General features: G+C 42.9%; 1 protein-coding gene across 4 annotated transcripts in view; it reads left to right on the forward strand.

Moving 5' to 3' along the window:
* LOC146695635 (uncharacterized) overlaps window positions 1–26,674 on the forward strand; it is a 107,910-nt gene that overhangs the window by 58,601 nt on the left and 22,635 nt on the right. For all 4 annotated transcript variants that reach the window (XM_085477951.1, XM_085477952.1, XM_085477953.1 and 1 more), the window contains 16 exons: window positions 2,429–2,491; window positions 2,573–2,617; window positions 4,706–4,738; window positions 7,965–8,003; window positions 8,163–8,207; window positions 11,087–11,122; window positions 11,622–11,666; window positions 12,350–12,403; window positions 12,882–12,935; window positions 14,539–14,619; window positions 16,371–16,412; window positions 17,737–17,814; window positions 18,180–18,215; window positions 18,395–18,448; window positions 18,696–18,749; window positions 19,520–19,561. In XM_085477951.1, the coding sequence (XP_085334077.1) occupies window positions 2,429–2,491; window positions 2,573–2,617; window positions 4,706–4,738; window positions 7,965–8,003; window positions 8,163–8,207; window positions 11,087–11,122; window positions 11,622–11,666; window positions 12,350–12,403; window positions 12,882–12,935; window positions 14,539–14,619; window positions 16,371–16,412; window positions 17,737–17,814; window positions 18,180–18,215; window positions 18,395–18,448; window positions 18,696–18,749; window positions 19,520–19,561 (801 nt within the window). The remainder of the gene's footprint in view (window positions 1–2,428; window positions 2,492–2,572; window positions 2,618–4,705; window positions 4,739–7,964; window positions 8,004–8,162; window positions 8,208–11,086; window positions 11,123–11,621; window positions 11,667–12,349; window positions 12,404–12,881; window positions 12,936–14,538; window positions 14,620–16,370; window positions 16,413–17,736; window positions 17,815–18,179; window positions 18,216–18,394; window positions 18,449–18,695; window positions 18,750–19,519; window positions 19,562–26,674) is intronic.

Consider the following 26,674-nt stretch of genomic DNA (forward strand, 5'->3'; position numbering starts at 1 on the left):
TTTAATTTTCAAATGCTGCTTCTCTTTAATGAGACCCTTTGTTAAAAAGTTTGAACACAGAGAAGAATAAGACTCGCTAAAACCAAAAAACAGTAACAAATAATTATTGTAGAACAGATTGCTCTGACTTAAAACATTAAAATGAATTCTTATTAAATGTAGCGTTACGCCTGAAGGGGACAACGCTCGTAGGAGACTAAAGCTACGTTTGCGATTAGATTAAACGTAACATTTTGATTAAAGGACATGATTAAAGCATTCATTTTAATGCTTATGTAGATGTTAGATGAGACATACGCTGCTAAGCACTATTGTTCCCGTGCTCTAATTCTTCCATTAAATGTGCATGCCAGCCTCGCCCTTGCCATAAATCAGTCATGCCCCTACATCACGGATACGTCTTCACTTTATCATTATAAATTTATGCTTTCTGTGGCTGACAAGGAAACTTGTGTCCCAGAGAATCACTGCATGTCTTAATCTTCCATAATGAAAAACAGAACTGTAATGCATTTAAAGGAATTTAAGCAAACCGGGGACGATACGCGAGAGCAGATAAGCCCTCGCACCTCCAAGAGGAATGAAAAGTAACAGTTTTCACGAGCAGCAATAATTGAACAGCGCCGGGGATTCTCCGTACCTCTCAGTGCCATCCTTGTGCATTTTTTAACTTGGACAAAATAGACGCAAGTTAGACTAAACTGCAGCTTGTGCAACATCTGTGTGAGCTGAGCCCCCTCTCACTCGCTCGCTCACTCACTCAACAGCGGGTGAATGTTTTAAAGGAGACAAAAAAAAAGGTCTGCAGTGGATGATGTGCTGGGAAGACGGTGTTCTCATGAATTACATCTCCATAACTGCATCTCCCACTGACAGTCTCAAATGGGCTCTGACAGAATGCTGCAGATATTGATGGATAGAGGGATGCAAGACAGGCTTAATTGCAGTTTGATGAGTCAAGGTTTCTCAGAGGCAACATATCACCCGCAGACACCCACAGGTGGAGCGCTTCCCTGTCTTATACACGGTGGGCTTTCTCTTCGTATAAATACAGTCATAATCTACATAAATATTGGCTGTGGCGCAGTTAATCTCGTTTGAAAGGTTTATTAACTTGTTACATACACCTCTGCCAGTAAATTGACTTTGAATAATCTTCCGTGGAGATCAAACAAAGATAAAGATAGAATTTTTTTTCTTTTTTGCCATGAGTCTGCGCCAGATTACAGTGTACAAGTGACAACTCGGATAACAATAGTTTTCCATCTTGTGTGTTACGCTGAATGTCAGTCATAACTCACCCGTTAACTACTTCCACAATTCTGTGTGCAGCATGGTGGGTTGGCGGCCTACTTTACAGCCTCCCAACGTTCATATAGTTGATTTGCTTGCAACGTCTCCGCAGTAGTGTGGTGAGTTTCCACATAGTTGATAAAGCTGCAAAAAATTAGTGCTCAAAGTCAGTTTTGCCACTTGTTCCTCCTCCCCGACTAAAATATTAATAAGACAATCCATCTGTTCATACATTGCAGCCACTGCTGACTTAATAACAGCTCCTAATTTGGATGAGGAAACACTGACTATGTCTCATTAAATGAATATACCACGGCTGTCATTAGCAAGTCGAAGGGACTGAATGACAATTATTGTCTGTTAGCGTCCAGGCTCTGTTAGTGAGCGTACAAATGTGCTGCAAACTTTCTCAGATGTCTTTTTGTCATATTATATTGGTAAACAGATGTTCCATAATGTCTTTGCACAGAGTATGTGAAGCACTCCCTACAAATCTTTACACATGTGCCACGGACAACATATTTGCCACACTTTCTAAATGTAGCCAAGACTCCAAGACTTTGCATGACAAAAAATATAAGCAATAAAGGTCATAAGTAGGTGCTGAATGTATGCAGATTGTGAGAAAGCTAGTTCCTATGTGTATACGATTGCAAAATATATATATATATTTATCACAAATTATTCATTAACTATCTGTCTTGACCAAGGATGGAGCACATTTGTCTTAGAGTTCTGTTTATTTAGTATATTCGCCACATAACTGACAGAAAAAAATCCTGTCAAAACACTTCAAGGGCATCTCACTGGCAGTCATGAAGTGCCATCTATTGGCAGGCAGGGGAACGGCATCATGAAAGTGCTGCAGTGCAACAGGGAATTAAGTTTTTCATTATCCTGCAAGTCTAACATAACGCCACAGGCTCATGAAGCTTGTGCCACTGTGTTTCTTTTGGCCCCTTCCATAATTACAAACTCTTTTGATTTTGAGATGACACGGTACTGAATTTTTTTTTTTTTTCTGATTACTTATTCATAGCAACTGTCCTTACCTAAGTTTCACTCTCAGAGCTTTGTGTCTTTTCGTCCTGCTTTGGCTGTCAGTCACTGTCAGAGATCTGCTCTGTTCATATAGGGGGAGAAGGGGGAGCCTGGAGTCCTGGGGGAAAAGGGGGAGAAAGGAGAAAGAGGAGATCCTGTACGTATTTTCCTGCACTGACATTTACAATGCCGCTGCGTTACAGAGTCATTAACCGAGGCTTCCCTCCCTCTCCCACAGGGTCAGCCAGGTGCCGAGGGATCCGGCGGCATGAAAGGACAAAAAGTAAGTCACATCAATGTCAAGTGTCAAATATGATGATTCCCTCTGTTTCTGCTCCCTGAGACTCTGAGGCTAAACCTCCTGAGTTAGTCGTCTTCTTCTTCTTCGAGTCCGTTTATCCTCCAGTGATCTTTAAAATCATCTGCCAACAAATAATGAAGCTGCCGACGATTTGTTGTGCGTGTTTGTTTTTTACATTTGCAATTGTTTGTATCATTTGCTCCTCTAAGCATGGTCCAGCTCATTTTCTCATTACTGACAGGTTGTGTGTATGCGTGAGAGTGTGTATGTGTGTATTTTTGTGTTTTCTACGTGTTAATATAATAGAGTCAGAGCAATAATTTGCAGAAGAAATCTCTTGCGGTAAAGACAAACAAACCAGGACCAGAGTTCTCAGTGGCGTCTGTACGGTATTTTCTTTAATTATCTATCTCAGTGTGCCTCTTTATGTGTCACTAAGCAGGAAGTTAGGTCTAAAGAAGAATGAAGTATTATTGTTCAAGCAGACAGAGCAATTTACATATTTTTACAGTAGCTCCTGACTTTTAAACTGTAAGAACTTAACAAATACGCAACAAATTATTTTACCGCGTTGCCCTATTTTCCAATTCCTTTACATACATTCAAAATGATTGCATTCTGTCATTTCAATAGGTAGGCACTGAGAGGTACGCACAGCTTATAATGCATGCAAAACTTGATTTTGAATAGATGTATGTGGAGTTCAGTTGATTGCGTTTGTTTCTAAAGCAGTCATACCTGCAGAGGTGTGAGGCTGGAGCTGAATTGCTGACATTTCCATTATATCAGTGCTGTCACGTTGATCCCGAGTATGTATAATTCTGGCTGTGTTCTGCATATTATTTTAGATAGCTGGGAAAATTGAAGTTTTGGTCTGATGCTGATGGTGCCAGATGATGAGCTGTTGAATCACCAAAACGATTAAACTCCTCGATTAGGTTTATCGCACTCAAAATTTCCACAGCAGTTCATACAGGTGGGGGTATTTCTGTCAGAGGTGCAGCCTGGCCTCAGTAGGCTGTATTGGCAGTTTGATCCCCTGCTCCTTTGGGACTGTGAATGGGCATCCAACTAACTAAAACGATGCTCGAAAGGTCTAAGGACAAATGTTAGACACAATTTTTTTAGTAGGAGAAGAAGCAAACATGAGCTGTTCATGACAATAGAGGAAAACTTGGTACTATGTGGCCAACTGTATGGCTGTCCATCTCAGTGCTGTCAAGCTATTGCACTAAAAGTCAAACATTTGCTTGTATTCCAAGAGGAACAGTTAAAGGATGACCAGAGTCTTTTGATATATGGCACGGGCAGCATGGAAATGTGAACCATATTTCTCGAAGTCTTATAGTCCAAAAGTCAGCCAGATTCATCATCGGGGAACAATGCATACCTCTGTGCAATTTCATAGCAATCCATCAAACAGGGGTATTTCTCTCTGGACCAAAGCGATGGACTTACTGACATTGACATCCCAAGAGCCGTGCCACAAATGAGTTGTGTGACTTTTTTTAACTTGTAATATGTGGGTATTTTTAAACTGACATTTAAATCGCTGGAAACCTTTTTCTGTTAAAAAGTGGTAAGGTACAACATGTGTTTGTTTGGGGTTTTTTTGCTCTATTACAACCACAAAAATTGCAGTTTGTAAATTGCAAATGAAAGAACTGACGCTCCCACTTTGCCAAATTGAAAGGTTCCCCAGGGCACTTAATAAGCCCATTACAATGCTCATAGGTTACATGGTATGGACATACACAACGTTAATTAGCATTCTGTGTGAGACACCTGAGAGGCGGTATCCCAGCACGCTCTTTAAGGAGAATTATGTTTTGTTTCTGCTCGTCTTTTGGCTGTGGCAGTGTTTTCACTAAAGACTGCTCATGTTATTGCTTTCTTAACTGTTGCTCTTAAACCTATTGATGTAGTTGTTCCAGGTAACCTGTGGCAGCTTGCTTTCAGCACTGGTTTCTCAAGTGCTTTTTTATGTTCCTTCTTTTTTGTCACTGCCAGCTTGTCGCTCTGTCACCGTCATAAGCAGCCACTGATACAATGTTTCTGTTGGATTTTCAGGGTGATGTCGGCCCTCCTGGTCCTCCCGGTCCTGTAAGTAAATCTATGCAACCCCGCCTCACAGAAATAGTCTTTACTATGAGTTGGCATGAAATGGCATTCTTAGGTTTCATCCTGAGAGACAACACACCATGCTGGATGAGTCACGAAAGCATTTGTTTGTACTTTTTTTTTTGTGACGAACACAAAAATATGTCCGATGTTTGTACGTCAGCGAGCTGCTCGTAATAGAATTTGGGAACCGAGGAGAAGAAATAAAGAGCGGTGCAGTGTTTACCTTTGCAGTCACGCCTCGACCATGGTGGCATGTCATCTTGTAACCAATTTCCTTTCTTTGACAGTCCTCCAGCTCTGTTCTATCATTAAATATATACTTTTTCGTTCTTTCTTTCTGTCTTTCTTTTTTTTTTTTTAATATGAGCAGGGGATCAGTGTTGATAAAGGGCACCAAACATGGGCAGCCTTTTTAAGGCAGATGAGATTAGTCATGTTGAATTTCTCTGGAAATAGCTCCCTCCTTTTTTCAGATAATGAATTCACTGATAATTGGCAGCTCCCTGAGAACTATAAACCACATGCATATCTGGGAATTGTGCACGGAATAGCTTTCACGGCGCTGAAAAGCTACGAACTGTGACTTTTTGTGTGTCTGGCATCCACAGAACGCATTTGCACTCATCAGATGTTAAAATCCTTCGCCTGGGAGTCTTTGTGAAGTAATGGGGGTCACGCGGTACACGGCCCGCTCGTGGTGCTCATAATTTTAAATTACAGAATTACAAACCATTACAAGCCCCGATCTTACTTTTTTTCCCATTTGCGCGACAGTTTCAGCTGAAAGGCAGATCAGAAACAGAAACACTGACGTCACCGTGGATGTCTGACATATGCTGAAGGTGGTACAGAGTGGGTGGCGCTGGCATGATAGAACTCATTACTTAGACATTTTAAAGACAAAAATACACTGTGACGAATCAGGTAAAGATCTCTGAGGCGGCAGTAATGACTCCAAAGGGAGGCAGCAACTATTTGTAGCCTTTTTTTTTAAAGGAAAGAAAGAAAAAAGGATAAAAAAGTATCAAATGAAAACAGTCTCAAAGTCTTTGTGTCTTAAAAGACTTTGACATTTAGAGGACTCGGCCCTAATGGGTTTTGTTCTAAAGATCTGCTTCCTATTGAACTTCTGAAGGCTTTAGACGTGAGCTTGGAAACAAAGTTTGATGGCTTTGATTCTCATTCTCACTTTCATTGCTCGTTAGCAAATGATTCATAAGGAAATTAGACAACTTAATTATAGAGTGAACAAATATCACTCAATTTCTGCTGGTTTCACTGGTTTCTGTGTACCCAACAAAAATGTAATTTGATAAAAATGTACGTCAATGCAAGTGTCGTTTTGTTTATTTGTTTGAATTTCGTTTCTACTCGTGGATTAAGACTTTTTCTATCGAAACAGAAATAGAAATTGTGTTCATTGTTGTGTAGTGAGGTGTGGGCCACCCAGGATATATGAGATGTGTACTAGAGCACACGGCAGAGAGGAAAACATTAGTCATTTGATAAATGAGGCTATTTGAATATTTAGTACCAGGCTCTGTCTGTGCTCTCTGCTTTCCCGTGGCAGATAATTTTGGCAGTTAAACATTGATTTCCCTTACACAGCAGAAGCGAGGGTTCAGATCATTACCATCCCTTCATAAACCTTCTTGTGCCTGTGTTTATTAGTGACAGGGAGGAGCAGTGCGCTTACAGGCATGCATGGTCATCACTTCCCCCAATGTCCTTAAAGTGGCAAAACAGTCTTTTTAGCTCTGAGACTGTGCTGTTTTTTATTGTCCCCGCCTTTAAAATAGAGCTTATAATCTATTAAACTGAATCTGTTATGCCAGGTTATCTGTTATGCCAAATTTGGACAGAAATTGAGTCACATGTTGATGACAATGAGTAAAGACATTGAGAATATGCAAGTTGAAGGTTGACTGATTGCGCAGGGATGCGTTCGAGGTTTCAGTATCTTTGTCAAATCTTAGTTTGACTATTGTTGCTAAAGGAAGAGAAAGCACCCCAGGGTATGTAGCCTCTTTGCAACAAAATTTCCAAAAGGCTTAGAGACGCATTTAGTAAGGAAATAAGAACAGCTGTAACAGCTGGATAGAGAGGAAAAAAAGGATCAAAGTTAAATGAGAAACAGTCCGGTTACTAATGAAAATGATGTCAGCTGTAGGCACATGCAGATATCTCCCACAGATATGGCTTTTAGTCCCCAGATTGCTCCTGTTTCCTCTTGCTTCTGATATCATTAAATCTTGCAAGAATGACCAGGTTATAACTGCACACAGGCACAAAACACATGGTTAACACAAGAGGCCTTAGGACATTCAGATATAATGAGTTCTGATGATTGCAGATAGATGCACTAGGCCTGAAACATCAGATCCACTTAAAAACCTTTTGTCCACTTTATACCAACATTTCTGTGGTGAAGCTCATATCCAGATTGTATCTGCATCTGCACAGATAGGTCTGCCTTCAGTAAATGTCTCCAGTGTCAGCACTGAAATGTGATTGTGAGCAATCCAACTGAAACAATCGCTCGTATCATCGCCGGCTGAACCGCGCCACCTCTACCCGGCGTGTGCATGCTCTCAAAGGCAATTGTGGTCTTTTGTGAAACTGGATTTTATGGAAAACATCTTTATTTTTCCAAAGCGAAGGATTTTGTGGAGTCACACTTTTGCATGTTTACTCGTTTTCAATTTGTCAGCAGTTTAGCCAGTTCGCTCACAGGTGTATCGACACGTGCACTTTCATTTCAAACTATAATCTGATTAGATGGGGAGTGCGTTAATGGCGGGTCTAAGCGACAATATGAAACTTAGGAGCTCCGTACAAACACTTTGATTTGCGACTTTAATTTCGGTGCATCGAGTGGTCTTGACCTCGTGCTTTTCGTTTAATTTTGTTGTAGCAGGCTCTGCCCAGCTGCACTGTCACCCCATCTCTGAGCTGTATTGAAAGTATACCGCGAAAGAGAAAGGAAAAATACAGATTTAATCTTTTCTTATCTAACCTGGGTTCAGACCGGTGGCAAGAGAGCCAATTGTGAATTAAATAGGAGCTGCCACTCATGCATTCTTAAAATATTCAGTAGCTCAAATCACTTTGTTTCCTTTTATTTATTTATTTCAGTTTTCACTTGCACTAATTGTGAGATCAATGAACTTTTTAGAGAACACTGTGTCTTTTTCATTACTCCTAGGTGATGACAGCACATGGATTAAGACAGCTTTCGGGAACTGTAAGCAGCTGTTTATGTCACCGAACATGAAATGTTTATGTAGTGTCTTATTTCCTCGAGCTCCTTGTTCACACTGCACACAAAGTACGGTACAGTCAAATTTTAAAGTCATCTGCTTTCTCCTGTTCTTTTTTGTTTTCTTTTCTTTTCCTTTTTAAGGACGAAATGAAGGAAAGAGCCCTAAAAGGAGAAAAAGGAGATGAGGTGAGATTTTCTGTCATTATTAAGACAATTTAACAACAGGAAACTAAGCATTAGGTCTCAGACATTGCCTCCAACACCACAGTGTGAAAAACACCAATTTCTTACGTAGCGTCAACAAAAGCGGGACTGACATTTGATTTTTGAAAGAACAATGGGACTTCACCTACTGTGCAGTTTCTGAGTTGAATTTCATCCTTGCGCTTTGTAAAGAAGCACAAGGTGAGCCGCTGAATAAATTGGCATGCAATTATTGTTTGGACCTCAAAACAACAGACGCATCTACTGGAAGCAAGCAGATTACAAAAGGCCACTGACGCAGCTATTGGCCAAAACATCAAAAGACAGTCAGCTGAATGAAAAGAGAAAAAAAAACAAATCACAAGCAGAGATGCAGAATCAGACTGTCTTTGTCAGTGCATCAAGTTTTAGAAAATCTATAATAAAGTGTCAAGTCTCTGCCTTAATTAAAGTATATTTATGTCAATGCTGAAAGAATCACATGTGAAATATTTGAAATGGAAGGGTTCAAAAGTAAGTGGACACGCCCAGAAGAGCGGAAGAGTGGAGCTGCCTGTCAGATTGAGGCATAAAGAGGTCATCATTCACATGAAGGAGATCCAGAGTCAGAGAGGCGTCAGAGGTTGTTTGCCGTGAAGCAGCACAAAGTGGGAAAATAACTGGTACACAAATATCGTTGATGGCTGGGAAAAATATTTTTGTGGTGTGTAAAAAAAAAAAAAAAAAAGCCCATTTGTAACTGCACGGCAAGTGAGAAATGTTTTCTGTGTGTCAGCATATATGTGTCCCTGTCAGTGATTAAGACAGCATGACCTCAGAGGATTCAAAACAGGATGCAAAACCATGGTAACCCTGCAAATAGGAGAGAAAAGCGTGCAATTTACAAAAAAAAACCAGACCAAAAAAAGAACAATAGGAAGCTACGAGTGCTGTGGAACAATTTTCTGCAATGACACAAAATGACACAAAATTAACCTCAATCAAATGTTACAAAGAGGAGAATGTAGTGGGGAGAAAAAAGGAATAGCTCAAAAACCAAAGGTCATGTGACCTCATGTGTAAAGCATTGTAGCAGTTCTGAAGTGACAGTGCGTACAGGAGCATTATGTGTGGTAATATTCAGAAAAAACATCCTAAACATAAAGTTAGAGAGAGCTTTTCAGGGTGAAGAGTGGGACTATCCTCAAGTGACTGAGTCAAATACTCTAATCTAAGTGTGATTGAGGATGCAATCTGCTTGCTGAAGAACAGACTGGATAGCAGACTATCAGCAGAGAGACCACTCAAAGAGGAAAGTGGAAGTATAGGGAAGGCCTGGAGACTGCAGCCGGTCACTGAGTATATCAGCCCCCTACTAATCAACCCGTAAACACTGAGCACCGTGTTTGTGTCATAACAGCGACACTGACTTCTGCTACAACTCTGAATTATGCCACATTCAGAAGTTTGCAGACGACACAGCCATCATGGGGTGTATCTGGGATGATCAGGAAGAGGAGTACAGAAGTCTGGTGAGGAACTTTGTCGCATGGAGTCACACAAACCACCTGCAACTCAACACCTCAAAGACTAAGGAACTGGTTGTGGACTTCGGGAGGTCTAGAGCAGGTCCACTGCCGGTTCAGATAGAGGGGGAGGAGGTGGAGGTGGTCAACAAGTACAAGTACCTCGGGCTGTGGGTGGACAATAAACTGGACTGGTCATGCAACACAGAGCACCTGTATAAAAAAAGCCCAAAGCCGACTGTACTTCCTCAGGAGGCTGAGGTCTTTTAACATCTGCAGGAAGCTCCTGAGGATGTTTTACCAGTCGGTGGTTGCTGGAGTACTTTTCTATGCTGTGGTGTGCTGGGGGAGCAGCACAGCAAAGAGGGACTCATCCAGGCTGGAGAAACTGATCAGGAGGGCTAGCTCTGTGGTCGGCATGAAGCTGGACACTCTGGTGACAGTGGCAGAGAAAAGGACATTAAAGAAACTGATGGACATTATGGACAATGCTGGGCATCCTCTGCACACGGCCATTAACAACCAGAAGAGTCTGTTCAGTGACAGGTTGCTTCTCCCAAAGACAAGAACTAACAGACTTAAAAACTCCTTTGTCCCACACGCCATCAGACTGTTTAACTCCTCTCTGGAGGGGAGAGGGAGGGGAAACAGGAGGACAAAGGAGGGGGGAACAACTAAGCTGTAGTGCCTCTTCACCTCACTGTGCAATACCTTTTGTGCAATACTTTTGTAAATAGTCAACGGTGCAATAGACTCAATACTTGAAATGTGCAATTCACTTGTATTTTTATTTTTATTCCTATTTATTCTATTTATCCCCTTCGTATATTTTATTTATATTGTCTCTGTATTTATATATATGTGTGTGTGTATAACTCTGTAACTTCTGTCGGTGCTGTGCTTTTTTGGAAATCGAATTTCCCAGAGGAACCCACCCGAGGGATTAATAAAGTTCTATCTTATCTTATCTTATCTTATCATAGTCGGAGTCAAATTAAAGCTGAGAATTGCCACATTAATCATATTTCGGTGTTTCTTTGTTGAAAAAGCCAGAAGAACAGTGCAAACATTTTAAAAAAAATGTAGTGTGGTATGAAGCCAAGAGAAAAATTTCACACACTCATTTTTTTTCTCAACAGCTGCTGATTTTATTATATTCACATTCTCAGTGCAAGAAAAAAGCTAACTTGGCAAAGGAAATATTCTGTGTTTTAACCTTCACATCATATGCTAACTTCACGAAAGTCCTTGAAGACTTTTTTTTTAAACCTTAACCACAGTCAGCCAGAGAAATGGCTTGGATCTTTATACACATCTTGAGAACGGATGTTTTTCTGTTTCCTTTACTTTCTGCAGGGGGAGAGAGGCGCTCAAGGACCGCAAGGCTTCAAGGTGACTTATCAAAGACTTAACCTTTGCACTAAAACTTGAGTATCTACTGCCAAGAAAATAAGGCTACAAAATTCCTTCCTGTCCAACGTAGTACTCTCTGTAACTCTCCACACAAGCTCCACAGTGTTTGTACACCAGTAGTCGCAGCAGGGTATTACTGATTTCTCTGTCGGATTCTATTTTTTTTAGAAGGGATCCTTTCTTCGGTGTATATTTGGTAGGTTGGCAGTAACCCTACGAAGTCCAGTGATGTTATTGAGCTGTTACCGGAGGGTACCGTGCTGCACAAAGTTTCTTTCTGTTGTTTAGGTTTCACCAAATACTCCAAAACATTCATGGAGCACACAAAAGTTCTGCTAAACACTGAACTCAGAAAGAAATCAAATCTATGTAGTTTTTCTCTCAGCGCTGTATGACAAAGCACAGAGGTCAAGATGTTTTTCCTGCAGTTTCCTGCCTCCCGTGTGCGTCTTATTCACCCTTTTTGGTGATTTAACAGGGAAACATGGGGCCGCCAGGACTAAAGGGAGATCAAGGACCAGAGGTGAGGCTTTGTGTTTATCTCTGGGGTGCTGTGCCATTTAGAGTAGGTCAAACTTTGAAGTCTAAAAATGTGCTAAATACAAGGTAAAATGATACACGTATAGGCATGAAAGGCCATTATAGCTTTGACCGAGGAGCAGAATAACAAGAGCTGCTGAGGTTTTGGTCATTGATGGAAGGAAAATAAAGTAAAATGCACTGAAATTCAGAGTTCAGTCCAAATTAAATAACTCTAAATCTGCAGTTTTGGTGTTTCTAAGCCTGTTTTGTAAATGTAGTCTTTTGAATAATGCTCATGATGATATCAAGTGTTAATTAAGAAGACTCTGTCTCAGTGCTACTGTAAAAGATGTACTGTGAGATAAAAGCCAAGATACAGTAAAAATTCAGTTTCCATGGTAACATATGAATCATTTAGATCATCCTCACATATAAAAACAATACAGTAAAAATGGAAGTGAATATGAGAAGCTTTTACAGAATAACAGCGTCGCTTTAACTTGAAATACCGCATGCATGCAAATATACTGCTGCTCAGGCAACGTTTCATGAAATTCTTTGGAAAGTCAGTGTTTGCATTGTAGCTGGGCTGGGCAAGAACACCCAAAGCCCAGAAATCATATCTTTAACCAAACAAAGAGAATCGAATATCCATAGTGTTGGTTTTCCTTTGTGTTTTTCCAGGGGAAGCAAGGCCCTCCTGGATCCACTGGAGCCCCAGGACTCCCGGGCAAGCCAGTAAGTGTTCTGGCATCATAAACACCAGCACTTCATGTCAAGTCTTCCTTTTTCTCATCGCCTTATCTGTCACCTTGCCGTATCGTCCTCTTTCTTAACGCCGCCAGCCAAATAGAGAGATAAATAGATAAACCTCAGCAGGCAGAGATAGAGAAGAAGTAGGGGAGAAAAGTCCAGAATTTTTACACAGACGATCAGTAATCAAATTTAAGAATTAATTAGTGGAAAGAGGCAAATCTAAGCGCTTTATGCCGGGAACGGAGGCAGAGGCCCAATCTGTTCTCCACACCTGCTTCGGTAATGAGCATCTGTCTTTATTCAAAAGCAGGGAGGGAAAAGAGGCATTTCATAAATCCTGGCTAAGGGAAATTATGTTGGAACACAGCAGCCTGCTGAAGCAGTGAGGAGGAGGAGATAAACGTGTGTGAGAAGATGAAGGCCTGGTGATAGATGTGTCTCTTTTCACCACTATTTACAGGGCTCACCAGGGGAGCCAGGGGTACCTGGGAACGATGGACTGAAAGGAGAAAAGGTAGGTAAACTTCAAATCAAGTCCTCACCTGAAAGCAAAGAAAAATGAAGCTATGATGTTTTATTACAGGTTCAACATGCCAGACAACTTGCAAAGATGCCTTTTAGATTACTTGCCCTTCGTCCAATCCTCAGTCATTGTGTAACTTTGTGTTCCTGTCTCCGGTGCCTCTCACTCCTCTGTTTTTGCACACAAATGTTTTTTTCTTCTTCTTGCAGTTATATTCCAAACACTTTGCTGAAAGTGGCAAACTAGAAAAGTGGAAAAGTGTGCAGCTGACATGCATATTTGATGGGGTTTGTTACTTGTCAGAAAGAATGAAGATGCACTCAATTCTCCCCACCCACCAGAGTCACTCTGTTATTCTCCAGAGCAGAGAAATAGACCTAGAGTGCTTAAGCCTCCTATATTCATTCACATAAAATGCTTAAGCCTCGTTTTTTCCATTGTATAATCCTCCTTTGTCAAATTTGCTATACTGACTCCAATCTAAGAGGCACTTCATTCGTGTGGCGCTCTATGAATAAATAGGAGAAAAAAATAAGCAGCGTCTGTGGCTTAAATATGAGGCTGGGGGTAGAAGGCAGTTAGCGTAGCATAGAGTAAAAAATGTTAGCAGATGCAGCAATTAACAATGTTTATACATACATATATATGTATATTCTTATTAGGAACTTTAAAGATAACTAGTAAATATAGTATATTGTCAGCTTAATCAATCAAGCAATCATGACTTTTTTTAAAATGGGACTTTACTGTGGAAGACTGTCTCTTGAGCAGTAATAGCTGCTAATATTATTGACAAAACAATAAAATGCTACAATTCTTTCATTTATTTTTCAAGCAGTATTTTCCAAAAACAAGCAAAAAAGGAAAAGAACAGCTATATGAATGCTAAGCATGGTGGCAGTCTTTACCCAACAATGCTGACATGCTCATTTGTAGCAGCTAGTCATTACCACCATGCTAAAAATTGATAAGTATCAATAAAGCACTGTTGAGGTTGATAGCAAAGGCATAGCAAAGAACAGATGAGGAACAAAGTAACTCACTCAGTTAAGGTCAAACTTCCTGTTTCAACAATAAGACAGAGCCCAGGAAAAAAATGGCATCTGTGGGAGAGATCCAGGGAGAAAACTGCTGACCAAAAAGAAATAAACATCTTGATGATCCCTAAAATTTAAGAGGAAAATCATTCTCTGAAATTTTTCAAAGCTTTCAGTCCCTTTGCATCTGCCATAAAATAAACATGCCATTTCATAAAAAGATCACCATAGCAACAGTCAAACATGGTTGTGGAAGTGATTTAACAAGGGGAGCAGTTGTTTTTTTCACATAGGGTCAGGTGGGTTTGGATAGGGTTTTTTTTGATGATTTAAAACATGTGAGTGTGACAAATATGCAAAACAAAAGGTTCTCCCACTAACATGATGCGCTGGTGTTGACATCATTCACATGTGCATCCTTGCATCTTCTCACCCTTTTTTTCACCTCACTGTGTCTAACTAACACTGCACTTTCTTTGGCTTGTTAAGAAGACAGGGCTGGTTTAATGTTTTTTTATGGAGAAATTTCTAAATAGCATCTGTCTTTCTGTCTGTAGGGGGACTCTGGTGGAATGATCGGCCCACCAGGACCTCCAGGTCCTAAGGGTGAGCCTGGCGAACCTGTGGGTGGATATATGGTGGGTATTATATCAAATGTAGACAGTAACCTCACCTTGTTGGGTTCAGCTCTGAAGACACAGGATACAGCATTAAAAACTATTAATGCAGTCCAATAAAACAGCAGATGGAAACACAGGAGACTTTCAGAAATGCAGATCACCTGCAAACAGCTAGAGTAGCAGCAGGCAAGTTAAAGAAACTAGGTCCTCCAGCAGCGCAGATGCAATGATGTTATGAAGTAGCAATATCATTAGATAGTCCACCATCACATATCCCCATCCTGGATAATCACCTATCCTCGTAATTGGAGCACATAGCTGTTCAGTTTCTTTTATAGACATGGCTCTGCATATAGAAATGTTCATTATAGCTTTCCCAAAGAAGCTGTGCATGTGCAGCCACAGCCTCAATCCCGGTTGATGGCACTCGCACTTCTCAATCACCTGTGGACTTCTGCAGCTTTAAACAGTCGTGTTTGTTTGTGTGTGGAAACACCAATCTGAACATTAAGCCCAACAGCAGACCTACTGATCAAGCAAGCCATGGGTACCGTGAGCAGAGTAATAAAGGAACGATTGTGTTCAGGCCGACGTATTTAAACCTCTTAACATTCTCCTGCACTGGGAAAATTGGAAAGGGATTGAAAAACACGGCTGTGGGTGTCAAGATGGGGTGTTTACCACGTGAAAATGACCTCTCACAGTGTTGTATGCAATAGGTGAAAAAGCTAAACTAAGAAAAATGGCTTACATTTAAAGCAGACATATTTCTGTCTTTTGAAAATACCATTAGTGTGCGGAGATGTAGGAAGAAATGTCCTTAGCATTTATGGACGTTATCATATAAGACAAAGGTAAGGGAAAAGGAAATAAACAAAACATCTTTAATGAGTTAGCCTGCTCAAGCAGCTAAGGACAAAGCCACTTTTATTCATGCGGGGTCGCCACAGCAGGTAGCGCCGCACATTTGATTTGGCAGATTTTTGTATTCAGTGCCCTTCCTGACACAACCCCAAAGGAATCTGTTTCTCCTTCCACGATCGTTTCCTTGTTAGGCAACTGTATAAACCACTGAACTAAGATGTCACACACTTTGTTGAGCTTGCCTTCAACTGAATAATAACCAGCTAAGTCTTTGTACTTTAAACATGCTGTTTATATAAATTTCTATAAATTTATGATCTACTCTCACATACCGAGGGAGAAGTTCTGTTTCTGTAGAGTGGAAGTGCCCCACTAATGTCATCAGATCTCTTTGGTTTCAAAAGTTCTGTACTTCCCAAACTTTAGTGTTTTACGTTTGACTGAACTGGTCCATTTCTCCTCAAAACTGTAAGAACTGCTGTGTTGGCTCAAACCCAGCTTCTGCCCAGCTAATTTACAATGTAGGACTTGCACCAGAAATACATGCTGACCACAGAAATCAATGTCTCATCTGGATGGTACAGTAAATAATGCCCGCACCTCGATTCCAATTAAGGTTTTTTGTTTTCTCCCCCACCCCCCACCCTCTCTGTGGTACGGCATTATCACCTTGCATCTGTACAGTGAAACTAATCAAATTGTTGTAAGCAGTATTGAACATGTGCTCATAAGGCAACACTGTAATGTGTGTAGCTCATACTGATTCAAGACTCCTGTTTGAATTAAAGCACTAGGGCTGCTTCTCGGGCCTTACCTCAGTTCTCAAAGAGAATTGCTGAACAGTGTGCAGTGAATTTCTATTCTAAAGTCTTCTTTGTTTTTTTGTTTTGTTTTTGTTTTTACAGGGGGACGGGTTGCCTTTAACTAGAGGGTCTCGTGGACCTAAGGTAGGTCCTCCAACATCACCAAATAAGCAATAAAAAGTGAAAAAGAAACAATTCAGCTAAATAAATTTAATTGTACTACAAAAAAGAAGAAGTTGTAACAAATAGCTTACCTGGCACGAATTCCAGGATAGCATGAGCTTGAAAATGTGTCACGGGAATGAAAACGTCCACACTTTGCTTTGTTCTACAGAACCTGACACCGACTACATGTGTCATGTTCTGTAATGATGTAACATTATGTAATCCTAGGCTGAGACCTTAGGGCTCTGTGTGGCTATCTGAACACTTTGTTCAGATCTATTGGTGCAATATTCCTCTGTGGGAAAAAGTAAGTGCAGCCTTGGCTTTACGCGGTAGCGCTGCTCCATTTAACTTTTGTGTTTTGCATCATTGTCCTCCTGGTCGTACTGTGCCTCACTCAAATTCTTGACCACCTTTCCATGTAAAGTTTCCTCATTTGCAAAATGTTGCTCTTGCATGCAGTGCCCACGTTAAATCCCCTCCATAAGCATTCCAGTGAGATTCTGATAGGATCTTGTGTGTAGTTTTTATTTGGCCAGACCCTTCTTTAACCTTTAATTTTCTTCTTTTTGAGCCATTCTTTGCTAAATTTACCCGTATGCTTGAGGTTATTATCCTGTTGAAAGGTAGCTTTTTGAACACATTGCCTTCAAGGACACTGCTTTACAGCTTCTCCTTAAAACTGGCCTCTGGTCTATTGCGTTTAAACCATTCTCTCTGATTTCCTTGAGCGCATTATTCCAACAAACCTACCTTGAAGTTTATTATCAAACTAATTTTTCTTTGATGGTCTTTTTTGGATTTCACTTAAACATTACACAATAAAGTTTTGAGGTTCTTGGAGACTTTTTTTTACTGCTCTACATCATCTTCCATGTTATTTACTTTTTTTAACATGAAGATATATCTCCTGAAGTCCATCTAATACCAGCTGGAAATCACTAATATGACTGATATCACTGAAATTGTCATAACATGCTTGGATATCAAAGAGATTTCATTCTTTTTTCTGATCACTTTGTACTATCAATATCAGTGGATTTGACATGGAAAAATAATTGCACAGTTGAGTATCTTATGTATCATACGTAGGCAAAATGATGGACATAATTAAAATCTGCATGATAACGGCCTTCACCGCGGTTATGTTTTCTTTCTTTACCCTTTAAGCAAAGAGGCACAAGATAACAGGAAATGGATTCTGGCAGTCTTTGAATACTTAATGAGCAATGCAGCAGCCCTTCCTTTAGCTGGATTCACCATCATTAAATCATCACTGACCACTCCCTTGTGTTTGTGTTAGGGTGAAAGAGGCATCCCGGGATTGCCCGGAGACCACGGTGAAAAGGGCGAACCTGGGGAGAGCATTACAGGGCCACCTGTGAGTATGATGTCGTATTGATTGGTCAGTGAGCACCAAACCATTTATTATTTAGTGGCACCCTTGAAACATTTCAGATTCCTGCTTTTGTCTTAGGCGTGGAAAGAATGGGCTACTCTCTGAATACTGGAGATGTGTTTTTATTAGAAACATCGGTCATTACTTGCTCTCTCGCCTCATCATGCACGCTCTGGGGTGCTAGTTTGAAACTCAGATTTGACAGTGAGTGAGTCTGTGTTCATTTTTGAAACACAGGGTTGTAGACAGAGAATCAATAGATCAAAAGGTGTCTAACACAATTCCTTTATTGGATCCTGGGTGCTAGAGGGCAGGTGGTGTTAACAAGATGTGTGATGTGTTTTTAGGGCCCCATGGGACCCACCGGGGAGCCAGGAATTGAGGTGTGTGCGATAAATTTTCTGTATCCACAACACAAACAAGATGTTCAAGTCGATTTTTAAAAATGTTCGTCCAATTAGCCATGGATCTCTTCTTGGCAATTTTGTTACAGCACTATTAACAGTAAGTGTGGGTGACTGTATAGGGCAACACTGCTAGCCTCTATCTTGGTATTTTTCAGGGCTCTCATGGACCCCCGGGTCCATTTGGCCCCCCAGGAGCTCCAGGAAGAGAGGTGAGTTAGGACAGCCTGTCCTTCCACTGTTTTCCACTCCCTTGCACGTTTACAGATAAAAGATGGCCAGAAGCATGGAGAAATGTCAGCTACCAACTGTGGATGAACAAGTACAATGTATCACAGCTCCTGGACACAAATCCCCACCAACTGAGAAGAGTGTGAAAGCTGAAAGTTATAGCCTTGCCTGTGTGCTTCATATCGTAACCAGAAGTGCTGTTAACTCCTTGTTCTGTCTCAATTAAAGGGCTCCCCTGGTAGGCCAGGTCCACCGGGGCCTGCTGGACCTCCAGGTGAACCAGTAAGTAAGAAAATCTCTGTTTTGCTTACAGCGGTTCAGGATCACTGATCAGCCATGAGACCTACTGAGATCACCTTAAAGTCAAACTCAGTATTCAGACTGTAGCTGCAGTTTTGGGATAATAAGTAGCTGTAGTTCTAGTGTTCAGCAACCGACACCACATTCAGGAAAATGTTCCAGTTTACAACAAATTGGCGGCCCCCTGTTGTTAGAGCATATTTTTATTCCTTTCTTGTGTCTTTGTGAGTTTCAAATGAGGAGCATTTACTAAAGTGCTAATAGCTGTAGTGTGAGTACCTCACCATTCCTACCGCTGCTGCATCAAAGCCTTGAAATTTTTGCATTTTAGCCCATTTATATTCATGCGTTGTAAAGACGCATGAAAGCCATTTATACCATTTTATGTTTTTTTTTTTAAATACACGGGCTTCACATCAAAATGTTGTTTTTTTTTCTCAGCTTCAGAGAACAACAATATTTTGAAGATTTGGGATCATGTCTTCCAAAATAACAAAGTTATTAAACCGTTTCCTCAAGCAATCCAGATAAAACTGAGAATGAAACACTTAAAGCAAACTTTGTTAAATATGTTCAAGGAAAAAATCGCATTCCAGGCATGTAAGTCAGTCTTGTGTGCCTTGTGATGTTTTATTAAAAGAAGCAGTCGAGCAAAAATAAACAACTGCAGAAATCTCAAAAATAAAGAGAGATGAGATTTGAAATTAAGGTTTTTTTTGTTTTGTTTTTTTTTGCTTCTTTTTTCCTAACAGACTGCCCTGCCGATTTTTGGAGACATGGGTGCTTTGCTTAAGGTATTTATATCTCCATAGTTGATGATAATTGCATTGTTTTCACAGAACAATTGCATGCAAAAGCGTGAGGGTTGGTATTTAAATTGAACAGCATTTGCCGGCTTGAAACAGTACTATCCCACTAATACATGGATGCAATCACTTGAGAGATATTGTGAGAAAGCCCTTGAGTGCCTTCATCAGGATGACTGGGAGAAGGAGATCCAGAAAATAAAAGAAAACAATTTCACGAGAAAGCCCGGATTACTCATTCACCAGAGGTGCACAGTGTGACAACATGTTTAGTAAAGCCTCTCAGTGTGACAATGAAATATTGAAATATCACACAAGTGCAATGCAAATAAAGTGAAAAACAAGATTATAAAGAGATTACTGTCTCAAAAGATAAGATCGGCTTCAGATATGCATTGTATACAGTTTTACAGAAGAATAATTGCTAAATAGCACTTCTCCATTCAAACAATGTGTCACCACTTGATCCAAAAGCCTCAAAACACTCACGCAAAATGACTTCTCTTCTGCCCTAGCTCCGTTTTAATTGTCTCTTCTCTACATTTTACATTACTTAAACCTTAACCCTCAATATGTAAATCTGAACGAATGTTAACTTTTGGGACATATTATATAAGTTTGTCCCAAAATCAGCAGACAGGCTGTCACGGCCGTGTGAAGAGTGGAAGGAGGACTCAAACGCAGCACTATTTCAGACGTGAAGGGTGATTTATTGACAATACTGAACATAAAGTGGAGATGGCAAACAGAACTAAGGACGAACTAAACTGGGAGAAACTACACAAAGGAGTGGCAAACCTGAACATGAAGGGAGAACAGCAGGGAGAGCACGCAGGGAAATTCACCGGGTATGAACACAGACGACGCGACGAGGAGCAGAGGAAAACACACACTATAAGTACACAAAGAGACACTGGGAAATCACACACAGGTGGGGGAAACAGCTGGACCTGATTAACCTGACGAGACAGGGGAACACTAACACCAGGGACCAATAGAGGGAGCACAAACCCAGAACCCAGTGTCTAAAATCCCAAACACAAACCATCCCAAAACAGCCCAAGAATAATAATGAAAGTAATAACAATAAAGAACATAAACACAAAGTCACTGAGTCATGGCCGCAGGACCATGACAGTACCCCCCCCCCCCCTCAAGGGCTGGCCCCCGACAGCCACAGAAACACACCACCAGACCCGGGCGGGTGGCAGGGGGCCCAGGACGGAGGGACCGGGCCATGACCAAAACGAAGGCCCCAGAGTCCCAAACAAACGTTCACAAAACTCACAGGGGAGCAGAGTCCGATGCACAGTTCAGGCGGCCGGCCACGAAGAAGGCCGTGGAGACGCACAAAAGGTTCAGGAGGCCGGCCGTGCGGAAGGCAACGGCGACCGCTCAGGCGAAGAGGGTCCGGGGGCCGGCCGTGCGGAAGGCAACGGCGGCGGCCGCTCAGGCGAAGAGGGTCCGGGGGCCGGCCGTGCGGAAGGCAACGGCGGCGGCCGCTCAGGCGAAGAGGGTCCGGGGGCCGGCCGTGCGGAAGGCAACGGCGGCCGCTCAGGCGATGGCGGTCCGGGGGCCGGCCGTGCGGAAGGCAACGGCGGCCGCTCAGGCGAAGAGGGTCCGGGGGCCGGCCGTGCGGAAGGCAACGGCGGCCGCGCTCAGGCGATGGCGGTCCGGGGGCCGGCCGTGCGGAAGGCAACGGCGGCCGCTCAGGCGAAGAGGGTCCGGGGGCCGGCCGTGCGGAAGGCAACGGCCAGTAGCCTAGCCAGCGGTCTAGAAAATGGCCGTTTAGCTCCAGACCCAAACGCTGCTGGGCCAGGCGAGGCTGAAGGCACGGAAGCCGGGGCCGCAGCAGGCGAAGATGCTGAAGACGCTGCTGCAGGCGACGATGCGGATGCTGAAGACGCTGCTGCAGGCGAAGATGCGGATGCTGAAGACGCTGCTGCAGGCGAAGATGCAGACACGAAGGCTGGACCAGACGCAGACACGAAGGCTGGACCAGACGAAGATGCAGACACGAAGGCTGGACCAGACGAGGATGCAGACACGAAGGCTGGACCAGACGAGGATGCAGACACGAAGGCTGGACCAGACGAGGGTGAAGCTGGGCCGGGCGAGGACGAAGCTGTAGCCGAAGCCGGGCCGGGCGAGGTTGAAGCAGAAGCTGAAGCAGGCATGGATGAAGCCGGGCCAGGCGTGGATGAAGCCGGGCCAGGCCAGGATGAAACTGAAGCTGGACTAGGCGAGGATGAAGCCGGGCCAGGCGAGGATGAAACTGAAGCTGGACCAGGCGAGGATGAAGCCGGGCCAGGCCAGGATGAAACTGAAGCTGGACCAGGCGAGGATGAAGCCGGGCCAGGTGAGGATGAAACTGAAGCTGGACCAGGCGAGGATGAAACTGAAGCTGGACCAGGCGAGGATGAAGCCGGGCCAGGTGAGGATGCGTCCTCAGGCGGAGGTGTGGCCGTAGCAGGCGGTAGCACTGCCGGTGGTGGTACTGCAGGAGGCGGCGCTGCAGCCACAGGTGGAGAAGCAGCCACAGGAGGCGGCGCTGCAGCCACAGGTGGAGAAGCAGCCACAGGAGGCCGGACGGGCTCCTCGGGCCCCCCAGCCGACGTGGCAGCCGGTGTGGCATGAGGCCGGACGGGCTCCTCGGGCCCCCCAGCAGGCGAAGCAGGAGGCTGGACGGGCTCCTCGGGCCCCCCAGCAGGCGAAGCAGGAGGCCGGACGGGCTCCTCGGGCCCCCCAGCAAAAACAGCCGCAGAACCAGCGGGCACCGGGGCCCCCGGCACACACGAAACAAAACTAGGAGGCACGTGGGCCTCTGGCACACACGAAACAAAACCAGCAGGCACGTGGGCCTCTGGCGCACGTGAAACAAAACCAGCAGGCACGTGGGCCTCTGGCGCACGTGAAACAAAACCAGTAGGCACGTGGGCCTCCGGCACACACAAAACAAAACCAGGAGGCACGTGGGCCTCCGGCACACACAAAACAAAACCAGGAGGCACGTGGGCCTCTGGCACACACGAAACAAAACTAGGAGGCACGTGGGCCTCTGGCACACACGAAACAAAACCAGCAGGCACGTGGGCCTCTGGCACACATACAGAGGGCTGCAGCTGCGCAGAGCACTGACCCTGCTCAGGCAGTGACAGCCCGGTGCAGTTCACAGCTGGCATCTTGGCCTCCAGGGGTCCAGAGTAAGCTGAGGGCAGTAACCCAGCCTCTGGGGAAGCCCCGGAGTGAGCAACAGTCTCTAATGTTGCCAGCTTTTGAGGAACAGGTCCATTGTAAAACAGTTCATCTCCCTGCTTAGAAACAGCGGTGGAAAAACAGTGTGAATATTGTGACTCAGCCATTAACTGAACTACGGGTTGCGGTGATGCAAGAGGTGGTGGTGGCTGAGTGGCTAACTGGAGCGGCGGCAGAACAGGTAATTGTGTCCTTGGGGAGGCTAGCGGTTGAGCTACAGACTGGGAGGCTTGTGGCTGGACACAGAACTGAGCCGGAGAATGGCGATAAAGTCCTGGCTCAGAAGGGGCGGCAGAGAAACAGTCTCTCGGTTTTACAGAGGGTTTGTACACGCCCACTTGCGAAGGATCTGTTACCACGAAGGTAGGTAAGCGACCCGTAGTCTCCCATCCCGCTCTGAATAGCCCCAGAAAACAAAGTCCCGGAATCTGGGGAAGCCAATGCATCCCGCTCACTCACCGCCTCGGGCTGCTCGAAAGTAAATGCAGACGGGGGGTGAAGTCCAAGGTCCAAAAGGAGAAACTCCCGCTCCCACGAACAGAGCGAGTCCAGAAGCCATGGGAGACCGGTCACCAGACGCTGTAGCCGCCTCTCTATAGCGCGCTGGGACGTGCCACCCGGGTTTTCCAGCCACAGGTCGATCAGCTCCTGTGTGGCATCGATGAGCGTCTCCCGTAGCTCCCTGGACGGATTAAGCGCTGCTGGGTCCATCTTGTGGTCGCGTCGTACTGTCACGGCTCGGGGCAGCGGCCGTGTGAAGAGTGGAAGGAGGACTCAAACGCAGCACTATTTCAGACGTGAAGGGTGATTTATTGACAATACTGAACATAAAGTGGAGATGGCAAACAGAACTAAGGACGAACTAAACTGGGAGAAACTACACAAAGGAGTGGCAAACCTGAACATGAAGGGAGAACAGCAGGGAGAGCACGCAGGGAAATTCACCGGGTATGAACACAGACGACGCGACGAGGAGCAGAGGAAAACACACACTATAAGTACACAAAGAGACACTGGGAAATCACACACAGGTGGGGGAAACAGCTGGACCTGATTAACCTGACGAGACAGGGGAACACTAACACCAGGGACCAATAGAGGGAGCACAAACCCAGAACCCAGTGTCTAAAATCCCAAACACAAACCATCCCAAAACAGCCCAAGAATAATAATGAAAGTAATAACAATAAAGAACATAAACACAAAGTCACTGAGTCATGGCCGCAGGACCATGACACAGGCAGCACTTTAAAACTTTTTTCTAACATATTCCTCATATATTGAAATATATTTTGTTACAGCAGTGCTCAGGATCCCAACCTTTCCTGACCAGTGCTGAATGTGGACCAGGACTACACAGTTAAACCTAATACCAGACACTCCTCAGTATCTCCTGAGATTATAGTACAGTGTTAAAATGGGATTAAGTACTCCTTTAGTAGCTTTTACCTTTCATAATGTGAACACTCTGTCAAAATAAATGCAATTCTTGTTTCTTTTCTCCCACTGACGTAGATTAGTCACCTTAGTACGTGTCGTTAGCTGCAGGACAGCACTTAGACGAATTAAAGCTTTTTCTTTTTAATGCTTAACATACGTCAGCTCTGACAATAAATATAATGCCTTCACATGATTAATCATTGATAGATAAAGCCAGATGTCAGCAGACTTATTATTTTCTGTCAACTCTTCCTTCAGAGTCAAATTATTTTGTCCATTAAGTGCTCCGTTAGATTCATCTACTGTTTACAGCCTTCATCAGAGTCACGTAACGCCGCTGTGATTAGCAGAGGTGTGGACTCGAGTCACATGACTCTGACTCGAGTCAGACTCGAGTCATTAATTTTATGACTTTAGACTTGACTTGAAAAAATGTTCTAAGACTTGTGACTTGACTTGGACTTTTACACCAATGACTTGGGACTTGAATTGGACTTGAACCGGTTTACTTGAAAAGACTTGATATTTTACCCCAAATATAAAATTTAACATGCATATTATATGGAGATTGAAAATGTGACGTCATTCACGGGTAGAACCGCAAAGGATTCTGGGAACTCGTGGCAAGCGGTACTAGCGCACGCAGGCTTTCAATTAAAATCAGTCACACAGCGATAAAAAGAAACACAAAAATGTCAAGAAGCTGTTGTATTATTAACTGCAATAGCCGGTCGCATGACAGCCACGAGAAGCTGACGGGTAAAGAGATCGGTTGTTATCGGATTACGTCGTTGAAGAGAAATTGTTCGAGCCATGTTTCCGAAGTAACAAAGAGGCGACTGGATTGCAGCCATTCAAAGATCAAATATAACGTCCTAGAACACTCCAGCTCACAGGTTAGTCTGCTCCAAGCATTTACACAAAGGTCAGTCTGCTGTTGTAGTTAATGCGTCATTTTTCTTAACATAATTGGTGATATAGGTTACAAGCAAGTCTGGCGCTGAACAGAAATTGTCGCGCTATGCTCCTTTATTTATTGTGCATAAATAGTAAATTATCCTGACACAATATTGCGTTTCGCTTCTGTTATTATGGTACATTGACAAAAACACATACTTTTATTCACAGGATAAAACAGTTTTTTTGTATCACTAATTGTCCAGTACGATTACAGCATACAATATTATTGTCACTGCTACATTTCTGTGATGCTACCAGAAATTATTTCCACTACTAATTAATTACCGTTGAGCTCAAAGGTTATATTAATAAACGGTTAACGAATGTGTATTTATGAAGACGATTTGTGAGATTGGTAAACTTATGATACGTACGATGGTCTTTCGTTCTACACGGTGCATTTCAAGGTCCTGCACCCATCCGTCGGTAAACTGTACCTGGGCTTGTTGCAGTGACCGGAAGTTACTAAACTTCATGAGTATATGCACTCACTCCAAGAACCGTATGATTATAAATATGCATATAAATATGCTAAGATGAGATAGCTGACTTCATCTAACTAGCAAATGTTTTCCAGGCTACGTTGGTGATACAGTTTTTTTTAATGTGTATGATATTTTTGTCATGCGATTTTAAAGCTGGTCCTACAACCGCATCCAAGAATAACATGCAGCGTATCTCAGAACTGTCGGTGAAAATTATTCTTGGAGCTAGGTTTAATTGAGCTGCATTTTAAAGAGGTGCAATTTCACAATTTGTGTATATTTTCTAAGTTCACTATTTTGTATGTGTTGAGAAAAACACAGATTTTAAAATTACATGGTCTAATATTTACATTTAGCATATAACTGCAACATTATTTTTTCGTTTGTTTTTTTTAAAGACTCGAAAGGACTTGAAATTCAAAGTTTCAGACTTGTGACTTGACTCGGACTTTTACACCAGTGACTTGAGACTCGACTCTGACTTGCCTGACATTACTTGAGACTTACTTGAGACTTGCAAAACAATGACTTGGTCCCACCTCTGGTGATTAGTACTCTTGACACCTCGATGACACCTTCAAAAAAAAGCACTAAACACATTTAATACGGGTATTGTTTTTCTTTTCATTCATGTCAGTAACAGCATGCTCTTATTATTTTGCCATTGTGTTGAAGTCTTTGAAGATTAGGCTTAAATGGCAATATTGAAACGATGGCTTTTCATTTTATTTTTCAAATTTAGTGAGATTTTGTTGTTGTTGTTATTTTTGAAATGCATTTGTTTTTACTGCCTTTTTCCAACTTAAACTTCCTAATTCTTTTCTGTGCTAGGAGTAGAGTCTATAGTGTATCTAGAATAGATCAAGATGCGATACAGTGCAATGCGATATGATGCAATATGATACAATGTAATATGATAGGATGCAATAGGATGCAACGTGATGCATTATGGACAATATAA

The sequence above is a fragment of the Copadichromis virginalis genome, linkage group LG13, assembly GCF_057382275.1.
Source record: "Copadichromis virginalis isolate Kocher_CV1m ecotype Utaka linkage group LG13, C_Virginalis_male_GT1.1, whole genome shotgun sequence".
Classification (NCBI taxonomy): Eukaryota; Metazoa; Chordata; class Actinopteri; order Cichliformes; family Cichlidae; genus Copadichromis; species Copadichromis virginalis.